Below are 18625 nucleotides of genomic sequence, written 5' to 3'. Positions count from 1 at the left end.
AAGTTCATAGTGTGCCTAAAAACATTAGTAGCCACTATTTGTTTTTTTATTTCATTTCTACTCATCTGACTTTATACCTTTTGGAATGTGTTTATTTTTATATAGCTATCATAAACAAATAACATAAATAATAACATAAACCACATGCCTAAAGAAGATTCGAATCACATTACTTAGAAATAGCTATCTTAACAGGAAGTATAGCTTCAGAAATTGTGTTTAGGGGAATTGCAATTTTGAAGTACACATGTCTGAAATGGAAGGGTGCTAGATATCTATTTTACTGCAGTTAGTGAATACATTGTATTTGTGTAGGATGACTTTAGAAACCATTTTTAATCTATCAGACAATATGTCAATAAAATCATTGCAAAACAGACAACTGTTTCTTTAAAGGATCTTCTGTGCAGTAAGCACTCTCTTCTTCCATATATGTCTGTCTATTTCATCTATTTTTGGAGTGCAGGTTCTTTGGGACAGAAACTGTGCCTCCTTTTATACAATGTCTAGCATGTTTGTGCAGAAATGCCTAATAAATAGTAATAATAGACTTGTTTAAGCATATATTCCTCCAAGTTTTTATACATTTCCAACCTTTCTTTAATTGTATGTCCTTCTTCCAAAGGGCAAGATGGGGGAGTTGAATCATCTGTTAAATGAAGTTAAGTCAATGCAAGAAAAAGCTGTTGCTTTTCAGCAAGAAAGAGACCAAGTCATGTTAGCACTCAAACAGAAACAAATGGAAAGCAGTGCCCTACAGAATGAGGTATGACATTAAACAAGACTAAAGCACAAAAAGGGTGAGTGAATAAGAAAAATCAGAGAATTTACCTTGCCTTAAGAATGATCTTCGATAAGTACCAAAAAAGGCATCTAAAATGTATATCTATGCAATATAATTAGGGCTGTCCATTAATTGAACTTAACTCAAGTGATTAACACAAAATCCCAGTTGGGGATTGGTCCTGCTTTGACCAGGGGATTGGACTAGATGACCTCCTAAGGTCCCTTCCAACCCTGATATTCTATGTTTCTATGAAAACAAATTAACTAAATTTTAAAAAGTCGTGATTAAGAGCCGTATTAATCATACTGTTAAACAATAATAGAATACCAATTTAAATTCATTATAAATATTTTGGAAGTATTTCAACATTTTCAAATACACTGATTTCAATTACAACACAGAATACAAAGTGTACAGTGCTCACTTTATATTAATATTTTTGATTACAAATATTTGCTCTCTTAAAAAAAACCCCAAAAGATAGTATTTTTCAGTTTACCTCATTCAGGTACTGTAGGGCAATCTCTTTATCGTGAAAGTGCAACGTACAAATGTAGAATTTTTTTTAAGTAACTGCACTCAAAAACAAAACAATGTAAAACTTTAGAGCCTACAAGTCCACTCAGTCCTCCTACTTGTTCAGCTAATTGCTAAGGCAGACAAGTTTGTTTACATTACAGGAGATAATTCTGCCTGCTTCTTACTTACAGTGTCACCTGAAAATGAGAACAGACGTTCGCATGGCACTGTTTTAGCCGACTTGCAAAGTATTTATGTGCCAGATATGCTAAACATTTGTGTTCCCCTTCGTGTTTCAATCATCACTCCAGAGGCCCTGCTTTCATGCTGATAACGCTTATTGAAAAAAGAATGCGTTCGTTAAATTTATGACTGAACACCTTGGGGGAGAATTTTGTCTCCTGCTCTGTGGTATCGCATTCCACCATATATTTCACATTCTGGCAGTTTTGGATGATGACCCAACATATGTTGTTCGATTTTAAGAACACTTTCACTGCAGACTTGACAAAATGCAAAGAAAATACCAATATGAGATTTCTAAAGATAGCTACAGCACTTGACCCAAAGTTTAAGAATCTGAAGTGCCTTCCAAAATCTGAAAGGGACAAGGTGGGGAACATGCTGCCAGAAGTCTTAAAAGAGCAATGCTCTGATGTGGAAACTACAGAACCCGAATCACCAAAAATGAAAATCGGCCTTCTGTGGTGGCGTCTGACTCTGATGATGAAAACGAAGGTGCATTGGTCCGCACTGCTTTGGCTCGTTATGAAGCAGAACCGCCTGTTCTCACTTTCGGGTGACATTATAAATAAGAAGCGGGCAGCATTATCTCCCATAAATGTAAACAAACTTGTTCGTCTTAGCAATTGGCTGAACAAAAAGTAGGACTGAGTGGACTTGTAGGCTCTAAAGATTTATATTGTTTTGTTTTTGAGTGCAGTTACATAAAAAAAAAATTCTACATGTGTACATTGCACTTTCACAATAAGAGATTGCACTACAGGTGAATTGAAAAATACTATTTTTTTTTTCACAATGCAGATATTTATAATAAAAAATAATATAAAGTGAGCACTGTACAGTTTGTATTCTGTATTGTAATTGAAATCACTATATTTGAAAATGTAGAAAAACATCCAAACATATTTATAATTTAAATGGGTGTTCTGTTGTTTAACAGTGTGATCAAAACTGCGACTAATCATGACTATTTTTTTATCTCACTGTTAATTGCGATTATTTTTTAATCCTTTGACAGCCCTAAATGTAAATCAAAGGAAATAATTTGATTTGCTTATGGTATCATGCGCAAAGAAGTATGAGTCATTGAACGTAAAATATATTTACCCAGGTGCAGCATTTACGTGATAAGGAGCAGCGTCTAAACCAGGAACTGGAGAGGTTGCGCAATCACCTCTTAGAAATGGAGGACTCCTATACACAGGAAGCTTTAGCTGCGGAGGACCGAGAGACCAAGCTAAGAAAGAAGGTCATGGTTTTGGAGGAAAAACTAGTATCCTCTTCTACTGCAGTGGAACATGCCAGGTAATATTTGCCTCCATCCAGCATTAGCATTTCATTGAGTAGTTGTAGTATTCTAGAGTGATGGTGATGTGATTTTTTTATTAGCTTTAAAGAGTGTAGATGTGCTAAGCACTTAGTAAAATCAAGACATGGAATATTGATATTCTTCAAGTGCTTGTTCACGTCCATTCCAATCAGGTGTATGCGCGCTGCGTACATGACAGCTGGAAGATTTTTTTCCCTAGCAGCATCTGTAGGGTTGGCCTGGGCCCTGCCGACTCACCACCCCCCCAGTTCCTTCTTCCTGCCAGTGACGGCTAGCTTCTGCAAGCGCCTTTAGCAGTGTCCCATTGTATTTTGCTTATAGTTAATAGTTTTCGTCTTAAGTTAGTAGTAGTAGCTGCAGCAGCAGCAGCGTTAATAGGTTAAGTTTTCATTGTGGGGCCTCTCTGCCCCCCATCCCCACTTCTCCCCTGCCACTGGGGCATGCCTTGGTTGCCGGGGGTTCAAACTCTGTTAAGTTTGCGGAAAGTTGATGCGAAAAAGTGACCCACACGCTTCTTGTTTGAAGTGCCTTGGCGAGAGTCACCAAAAAGACAAGTGCCGCATTTGTAAAGGGTTTCAGCTGAGGACCCTTAAGGATTGCAAGCAGAGACTCAGACTTATTCTCATGGAGGCAGCCCTCCGCCTGCAATCCAACCCTGGGTTGGCGGAGCCCATGCCAAGCACCGCTGCCTCCGTGTGCAGCGCAACAGCGCCGATGGCGCATGAGTCAGTTCCTAGAAAGGAGACTAAGGACTCCCAGCACTGACACGTCACTGAACATAAGACTTCTGGTACGTGCTGATCTGTATCCCCGGTGCCCCAGAAGACAGAGGCAGGAGGGAGGGCTCTCTTCCCCTCCTAAGCCTAAAGAGACAGCAGCAGGGAGACCTCAGCCCACCCAGCCTACTTCGGGCCTGGCAGCTCCCAAGGGCTCGTCAATTCCTGCACCAAAAGGGGTCCAGTCAAGTCCATCCCACTACCGCTCTCCAGACCGTCATGGCCGGGACATTCAACTCCCCTCCACTCCGGAGACTTTTGATCTGGCACAGGACCTTATTCGCCTGATGGCTCCGTCTTCTCCAAGGAGGGACAAGGCACCGCTGGTAGCCAGTCCGCCTATTCCATCTAGGGGAAAGCCAGCGATGATGTCACGCCGCTCCCCATCTCTGGTACGCCTTCCCTGGCACTGGCCGCCCACATGGGGGAACCGTATCAGTCCCCAGAGGCTCAGCACTGCTCTTCAGCATTACTCAGTACCGCTCCTCCATGGTCGTCTTTTTTGGAGACCTCGGAGTCCAAGGTGGAATCCTATCGTTCGGATAGGTCCAGCGGCAGGAGGTCTAGATCTAGGCAACACCGCCAGCCTCCTCAGTCACCATGGCCACCTCTACGGAAACCACCAACTCAGTGGCCCTTTTGAACTCCCTGGGCTTACCGTCAGGCCCAGGGTCAGAACCAGGCGTCAAAATCCAGATCAGTGTTGATCGTGTCAGCATCCATTGCCCCTCTCCAGCAACTGGCACGAGGTCCATCTCCGGCGACGACTCCTGCGCCACCGTCTGCCACTTTGAGCTAGTCACCAGCAGCCTTGGCACGCCAGCCCCACAAATACCGCGACCCTCTTGGCACCGCGAGCGATGACCAGGGCCATGGGCTGTGTTTTCGTCCTCCCCAGATGAGGCTATTGTGGGCATGTCAATGGCCCCAGCCTTGGAGGATAGTAGGGTCCTGCCACAGTTGTTGCGCAGGGCGGCCCAGAGCCTGGGGATCCAGGCAGAGGAAGTGGTAGAGGATTCCGATCCCATGGTGGACAGCCTCACCCCCTCTGGACCTTTGCGTATCGTGCTGCCACTTATTAAAACTATAAGTGAACCCATGAAAACTTTGTGGCAGACCCCGGCCTCCTTGCCCCCGACACCAGGGAGGAATGAAAGATGCTATTTTGTTCTCTCAAAGAGGTACAAGTACTTGCATGCTCACCCTCCACCCGATTTTCTGGTGGTGGATGCTGTGAACCAAAGAGTGCCAGGGTTCCAGGGGCCCTCTCCTAAAAACCGGGAGGCCAAAAAGCTTGACTTATTCAAGTATACTCCCACTGGTAGTTTGCAGCTCCTGATTGAAAACCAACAGGCCATCATTCGTAGATATTCCTTTAATACCTGTGAAGTGATGGCCAAGTTTGCCAAGCTGTTACCACCAGACTTCCGATCTGAATTTAATGCCTTGATGGACGAAGGCAAACTCATTTCTAGGGCCTCCTTGCAGGCGGCTCTTTATGGCGCGGATGCAGCCGCCTGTACAATGGCTCCACGCCTCTGGACTACCTCACAAAGTCCAACAGACCATCTAGACTACCCTTTTGAAGGTCAGGCATTGTTTTCTGAAAAGACAGAAGACTGGACAGTTTAAAAGACTCAAGGGCTACCATCAAGTCCCTGGGTATACACAACATAGGCATTTCAGGCCACAACCTCCTCTGCGGTTTTACTAGCAAAACCAACAAGACTGTTCCTGGAGGAGGAATAGGAGTGGCAGGAAGAGGCCGCACCCGTCCTCAGGCCAGGGCTCTGGCCAGACCAAGCCTTCTGTGGGCCAGAAACAAGCCTTCTGAAGGCACACAAGAGGACGGCATAACAGATCAAGAGCTGGATCTACCCCGCCTTACCTTTTCATCCCAACTATCCCCTTTCTACCGTGCATGGTCCCATATCACTTTGGACCGCTGGGTGCTCTGCACAATAGAGAGGGGATACTCCATCCAATTCTGTGCCCTCCCGCCCTTCCACCCCCTCTTCCCTGTCCTCCTTCAGGGACCGCTCTCACGAGCAGCTCCTTTTGGTAGGGGCAGTGGAAGAGGTTCCTCGGGCTCAGAAGGGCAAGGGCTTCTATTCCCGGTATTTCCTAATGCCGAAAGCCAAAGGAGGGCTCAGGCCCATCTTAGATCTGTGAGAACTCAACAAGTTCATGAAGAAACTTAAATTCCGCATGGTCTCTTTGGCCTCCATCATCCCTTCACTGGATCCAGGAGACTGGTATGCCGCCTTTGACTTAAAGGACACCTACTTTTACATAGCGAAAACTCCGTCCTGCAGAAAATACCTCGGGTTTGTGGTGAACACCACCCACTACCAGTTCACAGTCCTCCTGTTCGGCCTGTCAGCGGCACCTCTCATATTCACCAAGTGCTTGGCAGTTGTGGCTGTGTTCCTGCGCAGGCGACGGGTACAGGTGTTCCCATACCTCGACGACTGGCTAATCAAGGGCTCAAGTAGAGATGCAAGTTGCCTTTGTAAGAGCATCTTCTGATGAACTCGGCCTGCTACTGAATGAGGGGGAATCAAAGCTGTCCCCGGTTCAGAGGATAGAATTTGTTGGGGTGGTACTGGACTCAACACAGGCAAGGGCATTCCTTCCTGAAATGAGATTTCAAGCCCTCAGCAACATCATTCAGGGTCTAAGGCAGTTCCCCACCTACACAGCATGGAACTGCCTGAAACTTCTAGGACACATGGCTGCTTGTACCTACGTAGTACAGCATTGCCAGACAGGCACCAGCAAACAGAGCTGTAAACAGGGGAGTCTGAGTGGGAATTCTGTTGGAGGAGAAGGTATTTTTATTTGGTTTTGTGTTTGTATTATTTGTATGTGTAGAGGCTTGTAGGGCTTTGTGCTGGGAGAAAAGCTGAGCCCTGATCAGGGGGCGGGGCTTCTCTGAGTAGGGGTCCTATAAAGGTAGCCAGCCAGTCAGGCAGCAGTGCAGACAGTTGCAGCGGCACAGGAGCCAGCAAACAGAGCTGTAAACAGGGGAGTTTGAGTGGGAGTTTGTAAGGGGAGTTGGTATTGCGGTGCTTGTTTGGGGTTTGTTTTTGCTGTGGGTGCTAGTGTTTTGGTGTGGTTTGTGTTTCCCAGATTAACAGGATTTAGGTGGGAAGGCTATGACAGACACAGAGGCAGCAGTGGGAGTGACCCAAGTAGTGGAAGACACAATGAAGATGACTGGATGTGGCAGCTGCGGTATGTACGTGATCCTGGAGCTGGGACCTGGAAAGAGTTTCGGCTAAATGAAGTGCCGCCTGATAGAGCTGATGGAAGAAAAGATCTGAGGATTGGAGATGCAGGTGGAAAGTCTGATTGAGTTTAGAAGGGGGTTCGAGCGGATTATGGAGCAAAGACATGAGGCGGCTGAAGGGAACAGCTCAGGCTTGCAGATGGAAGCAGGATCAAAGAACTCTGAGGGGAGACTGCTGGGTGAAGAAAATGGACAGTGGAAGCATGTGACTAAGAGAACCAGGCAGAGGAAAAGATGGGCTAGTGAAGGAGAAACAGAGCTCAAGAAGAGGTTTGCAGAGTTGGAAAATGAAGAAGGGGCTCAGCAGGTGGTCAGTGAAGGTGGAAGGGCAAGGAAGAAGAGAAGAGTGGCTAGTCCTATAGGAAAAGGGGAAGAATCAATGGAGACTACACCAAATATGAGTCCCAGGAGGATATAGGATGGGTTGAAGAGGATTACAAGGGAGAATAAGAATGGAAAAAACTTGCAGCCAGAGGGAACAGGGGATAGACTGGAGAATCGCACTGTCACCAGGAAAAGGCAGGTCTACGTGATTGGGGACTCCTTACTGAGAAGAATGGACAGGCCTGTAACCAGAGCTGATCCAGAGAATAGAAGGGTGTGCTGTCTTCCAGGTGCTAAGATACAGGCTGTGGACCTGAGGTTGAAAAGGATCCTAAAGGGAGCAGGAAAGAATCCACTGATCGTCCTTCATGTGGGAACAAATAATACCGGTAGATTCTTGCTGGAACGTATCAAGGGAGACTATGCCAGGCTGGGGAAGACGCTTAAGGAAATCGAGGCTCAGGTGATCTTCAGTGGGATTCTGCCTGTTCCTAGAGAAGGGCAACAAAGGTGTGACAGGATTATGACCATCAACAGATGGCTTAGACAGTGGTGCTATAAGGAGGGCTTTGGGATGTGTGGCCACTGGGAGGCATTCATGGACAGAGGGCAGTTCTCTCGGGATGGACTTTATCTGAGTAGGGAAGGAAATAGACTTCTAGGATGGAGGCTGGCACAACTGATTAAGAGAGCTTTAAACTAGGAATTTGGGGGAAGATGGTTGGGAGATGTCCAGGTAATCTCCACGCCGGATTTTAACATTGAGAGGGAAGAAAACAAAGAAAGTAAGAAAGGATTCAGTTGTGGGTAGGAGAATGGACATAAGGAGGAAGGGCAGTGTGGATTCCAGTCTGATAGGCTGTAGAATGTCCATGCCTAATTGGGGAAAGAACGTGAGCGAGGCCAAACAGCAAAACTTAAGATGTTTGTACACGAATGCAAGGAGCCCAGGTAACAAAATGGAGGAACTAGAGCTACTGGTGCAGGAAGTGAGACCAGATATTATAGGGATAACAGAAACATGGTGGAATAGTAGTCATGACTGGACTACAGGTATTGAAGGGTATGTGCTGTTTAGGAAAGACACAAATAAAAGTAAAGGTGGTGGAGTAGCATTGTATATCAATGATGAGGTAGAATGTAAAGAAATAAGAAGTGATAGAATGGATAAGACAGAGTCCATCTGGGCAAAAATCACATTGGGGAAGAAAACTACTAGTCTCCCCTGGGATAGTGCTTGGGGTGTGCTATAGACTTCCGGGATCTAATTTGGATATGGATAGAGCCCTTTTTAATGAAGTAAATACTAATGGAAACTGCGTGATCATGGGACACTTTAACTTCCCAGATATAGACTGGTGGACGAGTGCTAGTAATAATAATAGGGCTCAGATTTTCCTAGATGCGATAGCTGATGGATTCCTTCATCAAGTAGTTGCTGAACTGACAAGAGGGGATGCCATTTTAGATTTGGTTTTGGTGAGTAGTGAGGGCCTCATAGAAGAAATAGTTGTAGGGGACAACCTTAGTTCAAGTGATCATGAGCTAATTCAGTTCAAAATGAACGAAAGGATAAACAAAAATAAATCTGTGACTCGGGTTTTTGATTTCAAAAGGGCTGACTTTCAAAAATTAAGGAAATTAGTTAGGGAAGTGGATTAGACTGAAGAATTTATGGATCTAAAGGCAGAGAAGGCCTGAGATTACTCCAAGTCAAAGCTGCAGAAGCTATCAGAAGCCTGCATCCCAAGAAAAGGGAAAAATTTATAGGCAGGAGTTGTAGACCAAGCTGGATGAGCAAGCATCTCAGAGAGGTGATTAAGAAAAAGCAGAAAGCATACACGGAGTGGAAGATGGGTGGGATCAGCAAGGAAAGCTACCTTATTGAGGTCAGAACATGTAGGGATAAATTGAGAAGGCCCTTGCAAAGGGAATTAAAACCAATAGTAAAAGGTTCTATAGCCATATAAATAAGAAGAAAACAAAGAAAGAAGTGGGACTGCTAAACCCTGAGGATGGAGTGGAGGTTAAGGATAATCTAGGCATGGCCCAATATCTAAACAAATACTTTACCTCAGTCTTTAATGAGGATCTTAGGGATAATGGTAGCATGACAAATGGGAATGAGGATATGGAGGTAGATATTACCATATCTGAGGTAGAAACGAAACTCGAACATCTTAATGGGACTAAATCGGAGGGTCCCAGATAATCTTCGTCCAAGAATATTAAAGGAATTGGCATATGAAATTGCAAGCCCATTAGCAAGAATTTTTAATGAATCTGTAAACTCAGGGGTTGTATGGTATGAGTGGAGAATTGGTAACATAATTCCTATTTTTAAGAAAGGGGAAAAAACGTGATCCGGGTAACTACAGGCCTGTTAGTTTGACATCTGTAGTATGCAAGGTCTTGGAAAACATTTTTAAGGAGAAAGTGGTTAAGGACATTGAGGTCAATGACAAATGGGACAAAATACAACATGGTTTTACAAAAGGTAGATGTGGTGTTCATGTCCATTCCAAATTTCCAATCCTCCTACCTCTCTGTCAGAGTATCTGGCAAGAAGGAACTGAGAGGGTGGCGGGTCAGCAGGGCCCTTTACTGGGTGCCGTGTGCTTAAAAAAATTCACTTTGCTGAAAAATTCTGGTCCCGGCAGTGGGCGTGCCGCCTGAGGGAGAGACTGCACCACAGCCTCCTGCCAGCAGGGCAGGTGAAGCAGCCCCCTGTGGCAGGGGAGGAACTTAGCCAGCAGCCAACCAGCAACCTGCTGCTTCCTCCCTCCCATCTCCCGGCACTGCAGGAACACGCTGCCAGGTGTCCGGTCAGCATTGTTGACCAAACATTAAAAATCTGGTTACCAAGGGCAGGGGGAGGTGCTGGGTCATCAATCCGCACCAGCCACAAGTTCTCTTCCCCCTCCCACCCCGCAAATTTCTCTGAGCACCTAGCAGGGCTGGCACTTCTCAGCCTGTTGGGGAGGGAGGAGGCTTGCTCAGGGTCTGGCAGCTCCAGGATGCTGCCTCCTGGGTCTAGTGCCCTTTGTTGCTTTCTGTGTATGCTGAGTCCTGTTTCTGTACAATGGTGAGTGCCTGTGGGGTGGGGCAGGACAAGGGGTTCGGGTGGGAGGGAAGAGGCAGTGGGGAAGGAAGAGTGATGGGAGAATATGGCAGGGGGGAGGGTAATGGGGTACGGGACAGTATGGAGAAGATAGAGAATGGGGAGGGGATGGGACAGGGGGTAGAGAAGGGGATGACTGACAGTGCTGCTGCCAGGGGGAGCGCTGCCTCCTTGCTTCTGGGCCAGAGACGTATGGAGAAATGGGGGGAGCATGTGCCCCCAGCCACAGCTACATGTCGCTTCTTGGGGGGATGCACATGTCCTGGGCTGCCTGGAGCAATGAGCCCACCTGCTCATTCCCTGCTGGCCATGTCTGGACCCGGAGCTCGCAGCCAGAGTAGGAGGCTGCCCTGTAAGTCCCGTCTCTGGAGGTAGAGCTGGTGTGGGGTGGAAATTTGTCCCGTGGGCAGCTTCCTTGGTAGGGACCCCCATGGTTCAGTGCATGAGATCACCCCTACCCCTGATTGTCTGGGAACATGCATCGAGGGATGTGTGCCTGACGAGGCAGCCACAACAGGCAGGGTGATAGATAGATAGATAGATATATGTGGATGTGGCCCACATAAGAGAGCTGCATTTGTGGACACAATGGTAAATAGTTGAGAACCGCTGCTTTAATACATGTCATACTCTTGCTGTTAAAGTATGACTATCTTTGTACCAGATTCAGAGATGTAAAATTATCCCGTGATTGTCTTAAAACTCATATGTTAATGTAATCTAACATAAAAGAATGTCTGTCTTATTTTAAAAATATAAAAATTTGCTTTCCTGTCTAATTCCAGCTGACCAAACAAATAAACAAGTGGTCAGGGCTATGGATGGGTGTTCTTCCTGTCTGATATATTCCCATACCTTCTTGTTTTAAAATAAATTTGGAAAATGGGGATTACTGTTCATGAATGATTAGTTTAATAAAAAGCAAGGGCGGAAACTGTGTCCAAATGTTGTTAAACTTAAAAAATGCTTAGCTTAAGTACAAATTTTGGTGACCTCTTGTTTATAAACAAGTCTCTTGTACAATTTATTGTTTTGCTGTTACCTCAGTCATCACTATAAATTGTGTTAGCACAAAAACAGGGTCTTTGCTTTGCAAAAAATTTTCTGCTGCTTCTTTCTAGAACTGTTGGGAATGACTGAAAGAAGTTATGGGCCTGTCTTCATCAAAATGTTTTTCCAAACTTTTCATAGAAAACTTCAAATAGCCAGCTCTAGTTACTTTCCATAAATTCTAGTCCTAGCATAAAATGGGAGTAACACAGTAATGAATCAAATTGATAATCTTCTGGTTGTAATAAATAGAGGAATGTGACGTCAAATGGAGAATAAGGAACAAGATCAACTGAACTCGTGACACTAATAACTCACATGAAATTTGATGGAAAGATACCCGTTGATTTCAGTGGGAAAGAGATCGGGCCTTTGAGACCAGAATGCTATTTCTGTGAAAATATCTTCAGTCATGAATAATAAAGGAAGAAAATAGATACAGTAGAACAGCAGTTTGCAAACTGTGGGTTGGGACCCCAAAGTGGGTCGGGACCCCGTTTTAATCAGGTCGCCAGGGCTGGCTTAGACTTGCTGGGGCCTGGGACCAAAGCCCGAGGCCCACTGCCCAGGGCCAAAGCTGAAGCCCAACAGCTTCAGTACTGGGCAGCGGGGCTCAGGTTACAAGCGAGTCAACAACACATCTCATTTGGGTCCAGAAGTACACAACCAGGCAGCAGCAGAGACCAAAAAATGGTGGAGTACTGTGTTAAATGTAAACTACGACAGAATTAAGGGAAAGCAGTATTTTTCTTCTGCGTAGTAAATTTGCAAAGCTGTTATGAAGTCAGTGTTCAGTTGTAAACATTTGGAAGAACCATAACATTTTGTTCAGAGTTACGAACATTTCAGAGTTATGAACAACCTCCATTCCTGAGGTGTTTGTAACTCTGAGGTTCTACTGTATTCAACAAGTAGTTGACATGCTATACTACACTACATTCTCATTCATCCGAATGACCTGGGGGACATCCCAAACTTTTGGATAAATGGAAGTGCTATTAATTAATATGGAGAATGCACTCTGGATTCAGATGACTATCAGCTTATTGGATAGAGGGAATTCAGATAACTGGAATTTTATGGGGGTGTTTCTATGTATGTATATAAAAAAATATTTTCTTTTGATGAAGCCATCAAGCTAGTCTGCAGGTGGAATCCTTGCAAGAGCAGCTGAACCTAGTATCCAGGCAGAGAGATGAAACCTTGCTTCAGCTTACCATGTCACAGGATCAGGTGAAACAGTATGCACTGTCACTGGCCAACCTGCAGATGGTACTAGAGCAATTCCAGCAGGGTAAGTTGCATCAAAAATCTTGAAGAAAAGATTGCAATGAAAATTTTCAGTCAGTATAATAGGTGTGGTTTGGTGCATTGTTTATAATTTGGCTATCACCAATTGCCTTCAAGTAGATTTTAATTTCAAAATCTCTGTTTTACCTTTAATACACTTAGGGTGAAATTCTGGCCGCATTGAAGTCCATGGTGAAAATCCCATTGATTTCAGTGGGTTCAGAATTTCACTGTTAGTGGTGCTGTATTTGGATTTCCATACCTAAGGTTTGATGTTATACATCACAACCTAGAGGATTAGAAAGTGTGAACTGATTGTGTGATTTTTTTTATTTATTTATTCCTCCCCTCCCCCTTTCTTTTTTAGAGGAGAAAGCCATGTATTCAGCGGAACTAGAAAAACACCAAAAACAGACTGCAGAATGGAAAAAAAAAGCTGAAAAGCTAGAAGAGAGGGTTGAATCTTTACAGGTGGGCTGAAAAGATTTTTAAATTACTGGATTAAATAATCCTGATTGTTGAGTTTTAAATACGTTATTACACAGGAATATATTAGATAACACTGTTTATAAATGATCAGTAGAATTTTTGACTAGTGGAAGGGAGGAGAAAAGGAGGGCAACCTAGCCAATAAGATGAAATTGTGCTGCTTATCCATTTTCTTCTGATGTTTACAGTCCAAGTATTTAAAATAACAGTGATTAAAATCTTTGAGTCTGAAATATTTTATTTTTGTCATCACAATAGATTATTGTGATAGTGACTTTCCTCTCCTTACAGGAAAGTTTAGAGGAAGCAAATGCTGCGTTGGATGCAGCATCAAGGTTGACTGAGCAGTTGGATCTCAAAGAGGAGCAAATTGAGGACCTTAGGAAACAAGGTAAACAAGTTGATTTTTTTTAAAGGTGTGCAAAAAATTGAGGAGATGGTGTAGTACTCCTGAAAAGTTAGCAAAGGTGTGAACTAGTAACTTCTTTGAGTGTTGGTCCCTATGTGTATTTCACTCTGGGATACAAACATTCTCCATGTATCTGGGACTGGAAGAATCTTGTCCGTTGGTCACACCTGCTCCCTTGCTCTCCTTGTGATTCAAACCACAGGCATAAGGGGCAGTGCAGACCAACCCACTCTCCAGTTCCTTCTTACTGCCACATGATCTGGGACGGACCCTCCAGTATCCAGAACTGATCCTTTCTCTTCATTCTGTAAATATTCAAAATTACATAAAGTTTTGTGGGGTTTTATAGAGTTTCTGCTAGCTAGTATTAGTTAGCCATTAGTTAGAATCCCTCTCCCAGCCTCACCAGTATAGGATTTAGATTATGTCCAGGATACCAGGCTTCAAAAACTGTGTCTCCTGTCCTTGCTCCTTTTCAATCAGTGACAACCAGCTAACGATTCCTTTATTTCCTCAAGGAAGCCCATATCTCCACTAAGTTCAGTATCTGCTAAAGCTAAAGACCCTTCGTCTGAGTGGTCTTATGAGAGATGGGGACATTCATAAGCATAAAAGCAGATGCCTTTGTAAATCCACTGCAAGAAGGAGGGATCCCTCCCTGGTCCTGTCAGAGTGGGGAGAGTCACTGGATCCAGGCCCCAGAAACTTAGGCCCTCCTAAGCCACATGACCATGATCAAAAGATGCAAAGGAGCAGAGCTCCTTTGGTACTGACCTCTGCACCAGTTCAGACACTGACAAAATCTAAGCACTGGGACTCTATAAGGATCCAGAACCGTTGTTGTCCATGAAGAGCACTCAAAGGGAGATGCATTACCAGCAGTACTGCTGCACCCCTTTAATGATTCACCAACCACTAAGACTCAAGCCATGCTGACTCTGACAGTGCTAGGTGATAAGACTCCATTATTCTCAAGGAGGGTAGAGACTTACACCGCTCTGGAGGATATCTTCCTTCTCCCAGGTCTTCAAACTCCCCTATTGTCTGGGCCATCCTGACTCGGGAGATGCTGACTTCAGGAGGAAGAAGCGTCTCTGAAAGAAGTTCACCATCCTGTTTGCTAGCTGCAGATTCAGAGGAACCGTCATCACCTCCACTGAGAGAGAGCAGCCCAGATAGGTGATTGAAAGTCTCTTGCAACCAGCCTCATCCACCCAACCTAGCACATCTTTCTCGGGAGCAGTAGTACCCCGTGCCTTTGGGACCTCCACAACCTACCTTTGATCCCTTCTATTGGCCCTACAGGTACCCAGAATCCATGCGAACAAGTAGGGAGTCATGTTACCCCTCTCCTCCAAGGGGTCAGTCAGAACCTCACCTGGAACCCATGGAAGAGGAAAAGGATGAGCTAGAATCATCAATACCAACAGTGAGATGGTCACTCAGACTTCACTGTTTCCTCCAGGTGTTCATAGAAAGTTCCAGGAGCTGCTATGGAGAGTGGCAGAGGAGTTCCAGATCTCCTTAAAAGAGATCCAGGACACAGCATAAATTTCTGGATATCCTACAATCCATGATATTCAGTTGAATAGTGCTCCTGATCAGTGAAGCCATACTTGAATCGGCAAGACCCATATGGTATATATGACATGTGCTCCTACCCCCAAGAGGGAGCAGAGTTCTTCACCCATTCTGCCCCAAGCTCCTTGGTTGTTCAGGCAGCCACTGAAAGATCCAGGCAGCATCACCCCTGCAGGATCACCCCTGCAGATAAAGGGGCCAAATGCTTAAACCTTTTCAGGTGGAAAGTATTTATATCTACTAGCCTCCAATTTGGAATATCAGACTACCAGGTTCTGCTGTTCAAGTATGACTTTATAAATTACTCAAAGTTTCTGGACTTCAAAGAGAAACTCCCTCAAGAAGACCAGGCTAAATTTCAAGTCCTTACAGATGAAGGCAAGTTGGTGGCCAGAACCTCTTTGCTTGTTGCAGCCGACGTAGCATCAAGATAAATGGCAACTGCCATAGTGATGTGCTGTCAGTTATGGCTACATGCTTTGGGAGTCTCTAGAGAATTCAGAAATACCACAGAGGACTTGTGCTTTGACAAAACCAGCCTTTTCAATGAAAAGATGGATAACTCCTTGCACTTGTTAAAGGACCCCCAGGGCAGCCCTCTGCTCCCTATATATACACCAATCCTGTAAAGATGATTTCATAAGCAGCCATATAAACATATGCCCTTTCCACACCCTTTTATTATTAGTGTTTATATGAGCCACCTTGCGAACAGCAAAAGGTGCAATGATCTAGATTCACTGCTCCTTCTACATCAGCTGCATCTACTCAACCTCACCCCCTGCTCAAAAAATATTTTTGACAGAACACTCAGGAGCTGTGAACTGATGTTGATGCCATATCCACCCAATTCCAGTGTTCACTTTGGTGGTCACCTAGCCCGATTTTCCCCATAATTGGAGAATAACAACAGACGGCTGGGTAGTGGATATTATCCCTCCCAGCTATACCATTAAATTTCTCTCTCCAGCCCATTCAAAACCCTGTTCCCTATCTCTCTTCAGGGATCGCTATCACGAGGGGACTCTCCTGCAGGAGATTATTTCCCGTCATAGGAGAGAGACTATCGAGGGGATGCTACCTCGGCATCAGAGAAAAGGATTCTATTTGAAATATTTCGTGGTCCCCAAGAAGAAGGGAGGGTGGAGGCCTATTCTTGACCTACATCAACTCAGTGTTTGTATCTGTAAACAGAAATTTTGCATCATCACAATGACCTCAGTAATTCCATCCCTGATCAAAGACACATGGTTCATAGTTGTTGATGTGTAAGATGCTTATTTTCATGTGGACATTCACCCTTCTCACAGAAGGTTCCTCAGATTTGTAGTGGGTCCTGACCACTACCTGTATAGAATGTTTCCATTTAGCTTGCAGCTGCACCCCAGGGTCTTTACAAATGTCTTTGCAGTCGTAGCAGCACAGCACAGTTGCAACAGCTCCACCATCTTCCCATACTTAGATAGCTGGCTTCTGAAAGGCAGGTTGTCATGGAGTCACCGGGCCAATGCTCTGGAACTACTCCATACGAAGCCAGTCAGGACTCTGGAGCAGCATGCCTCCTCTCTCTGAGCATACTGTTGCCAGGGCAAGAAGCTTATACAGCTTCAACTGTCCTGGGTCTGACTTTGGAGCATTCAGCATCCCCTTCCACACCGTGCGCTTCCCTCAGCGAGTCTGCCTGGACGGGGCTCCTGGGGAAGCCAGAGGGCCCTGCACCCCAACTCTTCAGTCAGCAGTGACCCTCAGCCAGCACGCAGAACGGAAGGGTTTATTAGTTGACAGGAAGACAGTGTAGAACAGAGCTTGCTATCACAGAAATCAGTGACTTTCAGCGAAGTCCATCTTGGGGAGTCCTGGGCCAGACAGCCTGGACTCCCCCTCTTCCAGTCCCCCAAGCAGACTGCCAGCCTCCAGCTACTCGACCTCAGACATCCTCTTTGCTCCTCCTTGTCTTTGTCTCGCTTCCTGGGCAAAGAGTCACCTGGTTGCATCCCCTCCTGGGTCTCGGGTTATGAAGGGCACCAGTCATAGCATATGTGCAGGCAGCTAGAGCAGCCTCACTTGCCCCAGAGGTCTCAGCCAAAGTCACTCACCCCTATTCCTACCACAAGGTATTGGTGCAGCACACAGAGAAACTGAGGCACACACAGTATTCATGCAAAACAGTAAAACTCATAGGCTCAATAGTAAGACTCACATACACCATAACAAGGGGAAATCCCCATTTTGTCACACAGGTGATGCCAGAAGTCCTGGCATCAACTCCATTGCTGCTCTATATCTTAACATTCCTGGGTATCTGCCTGAATTTGGAAAAATTTACTCTGACCCCGGCACAGTCCATAGAACATAGAGAAGTAACTCTGGACTCAGTCAGGGCAAGGGCTTATTTTGCTACAGTCAGATTCCATGCCACAATTGATCTGATAGACCAAGTCATGTGCAAGCCTCAGACATCAATTTGGGTATACCTCACTCTTCTAGAGCACATGGCATCATGTACTTATGTGATGTGATGCCGTTTGCCAGACTACAGTTCCGTTGCCTACAAGCTTAACTCTGAACAGTATATATACCCTCACGGAAGGCTTCGCTGCCATGGTGGAAAGTTCCTCAATGTGTATGCATAGAGCAACACAAAACAATAATTACAGATACTCTCCTGCTAGGCTGGGGAGTTCATATAGATGATCACAGAGCACAAGGCACTTGAACACTTCGGGAAACTAGAATGCACATAAATTTCCTGGAACTAAAAGCAGTCTGAAGCCTGCATGGCACTCTTACCACTCATATGATCCTGATATATCCTGATACTGTCAGACAAAATTATGGCAATGTTCTATGTAAACAAGCAGAGAGGGGCAAAATCCACCCACCATGCATAGAAGCGGTCAACTTACGGAATTGGTGTATTGAGAAGCACATTATGCTGTCCTACTAGGTGCCCACAATTCACTGGCAGACAGCCTCACCAGACATTTTGCCACTGATCATGAATGGGGACTACATGACTCAGTGGTGAACAACATCTTCACTCAGAGGGGAACCCCTCCTTGAGATGTTTGCATCCCAGGTGAGCAGGAAGTGTGACACATTCTGTTCCAAGAGACTTCAGGGATGCAGCTCTGAAGGAAATGCTCTCCTGTTGTCTTGGACAGGCCACCTGAGGTATGCTTTCCTCCCATTCTGCTATTACCTCAGGTTCTGTGAAAGATCCGACAGGACAGAGCGCTAGTCATTCTCATTGCTCTCAAATGGCCCAGGCTATTGAAAGCTGTTCATTTTTTCATTCACCTGGTGACATCAAGGGTCTGATTAGAACCCTCCCACCAGTGATGAAACCAACCCCACAATGGGAACTCGTCTTCGTATTCTCGACATTGACTAGGCCAGGGGTAATTAATTATT

General features: G+C 45.1%; 1 protein-coding gene across 1 annotated transcript in view; it reads left to right on the top strand.

Moving 5' to 3' along the window:
• Nucleotides 1-18625, top strand: part of TRIP11 (thyroid hormone receptor interactor 11) — a 68351-nt gene that overhangs the window by 33873 nt on the left and 15853 nt on the right. Inside the window, exons 11-15 of the mRNA XM_077819278.1 lie at nt 626-766; nt 2661-2854; nt 12573-12736; nt 13100-13203; nt 13513-13612. Of these exons, the coding sequence (XP_077675404.1) occupies nt 626-766; nt 2661-2854; nt 12573-12736; nt 13100-13203; nt 13513-13612 (703 nt within the window). The remainder of the gene's footprint in view (nt 1-625; nt 767-2660; nt 2855-12572; nt 12737-13099; nt 13204-13512; nt 13613-18625) is intronic.

This window comes from Eretmochelys imbricata, chromosome 6 (assembly GCF_965152235.1).
Source record: "Eretmochelys imbricata isolate rEreImb1 chromosome 6, rEreImb1.hap1, whole genome shotgun sequence".
Taxonomy (NCBI): Eukaryota; Metazoa; Chordata; order Testudines; family Cheloniidae; genus Eretmochelys; species Eretmochelys imbricata.
Note: the sequence above shows the minus strand (reverse complement) of the source record. Positions and strands in the feature narration are given on the sequence as shown.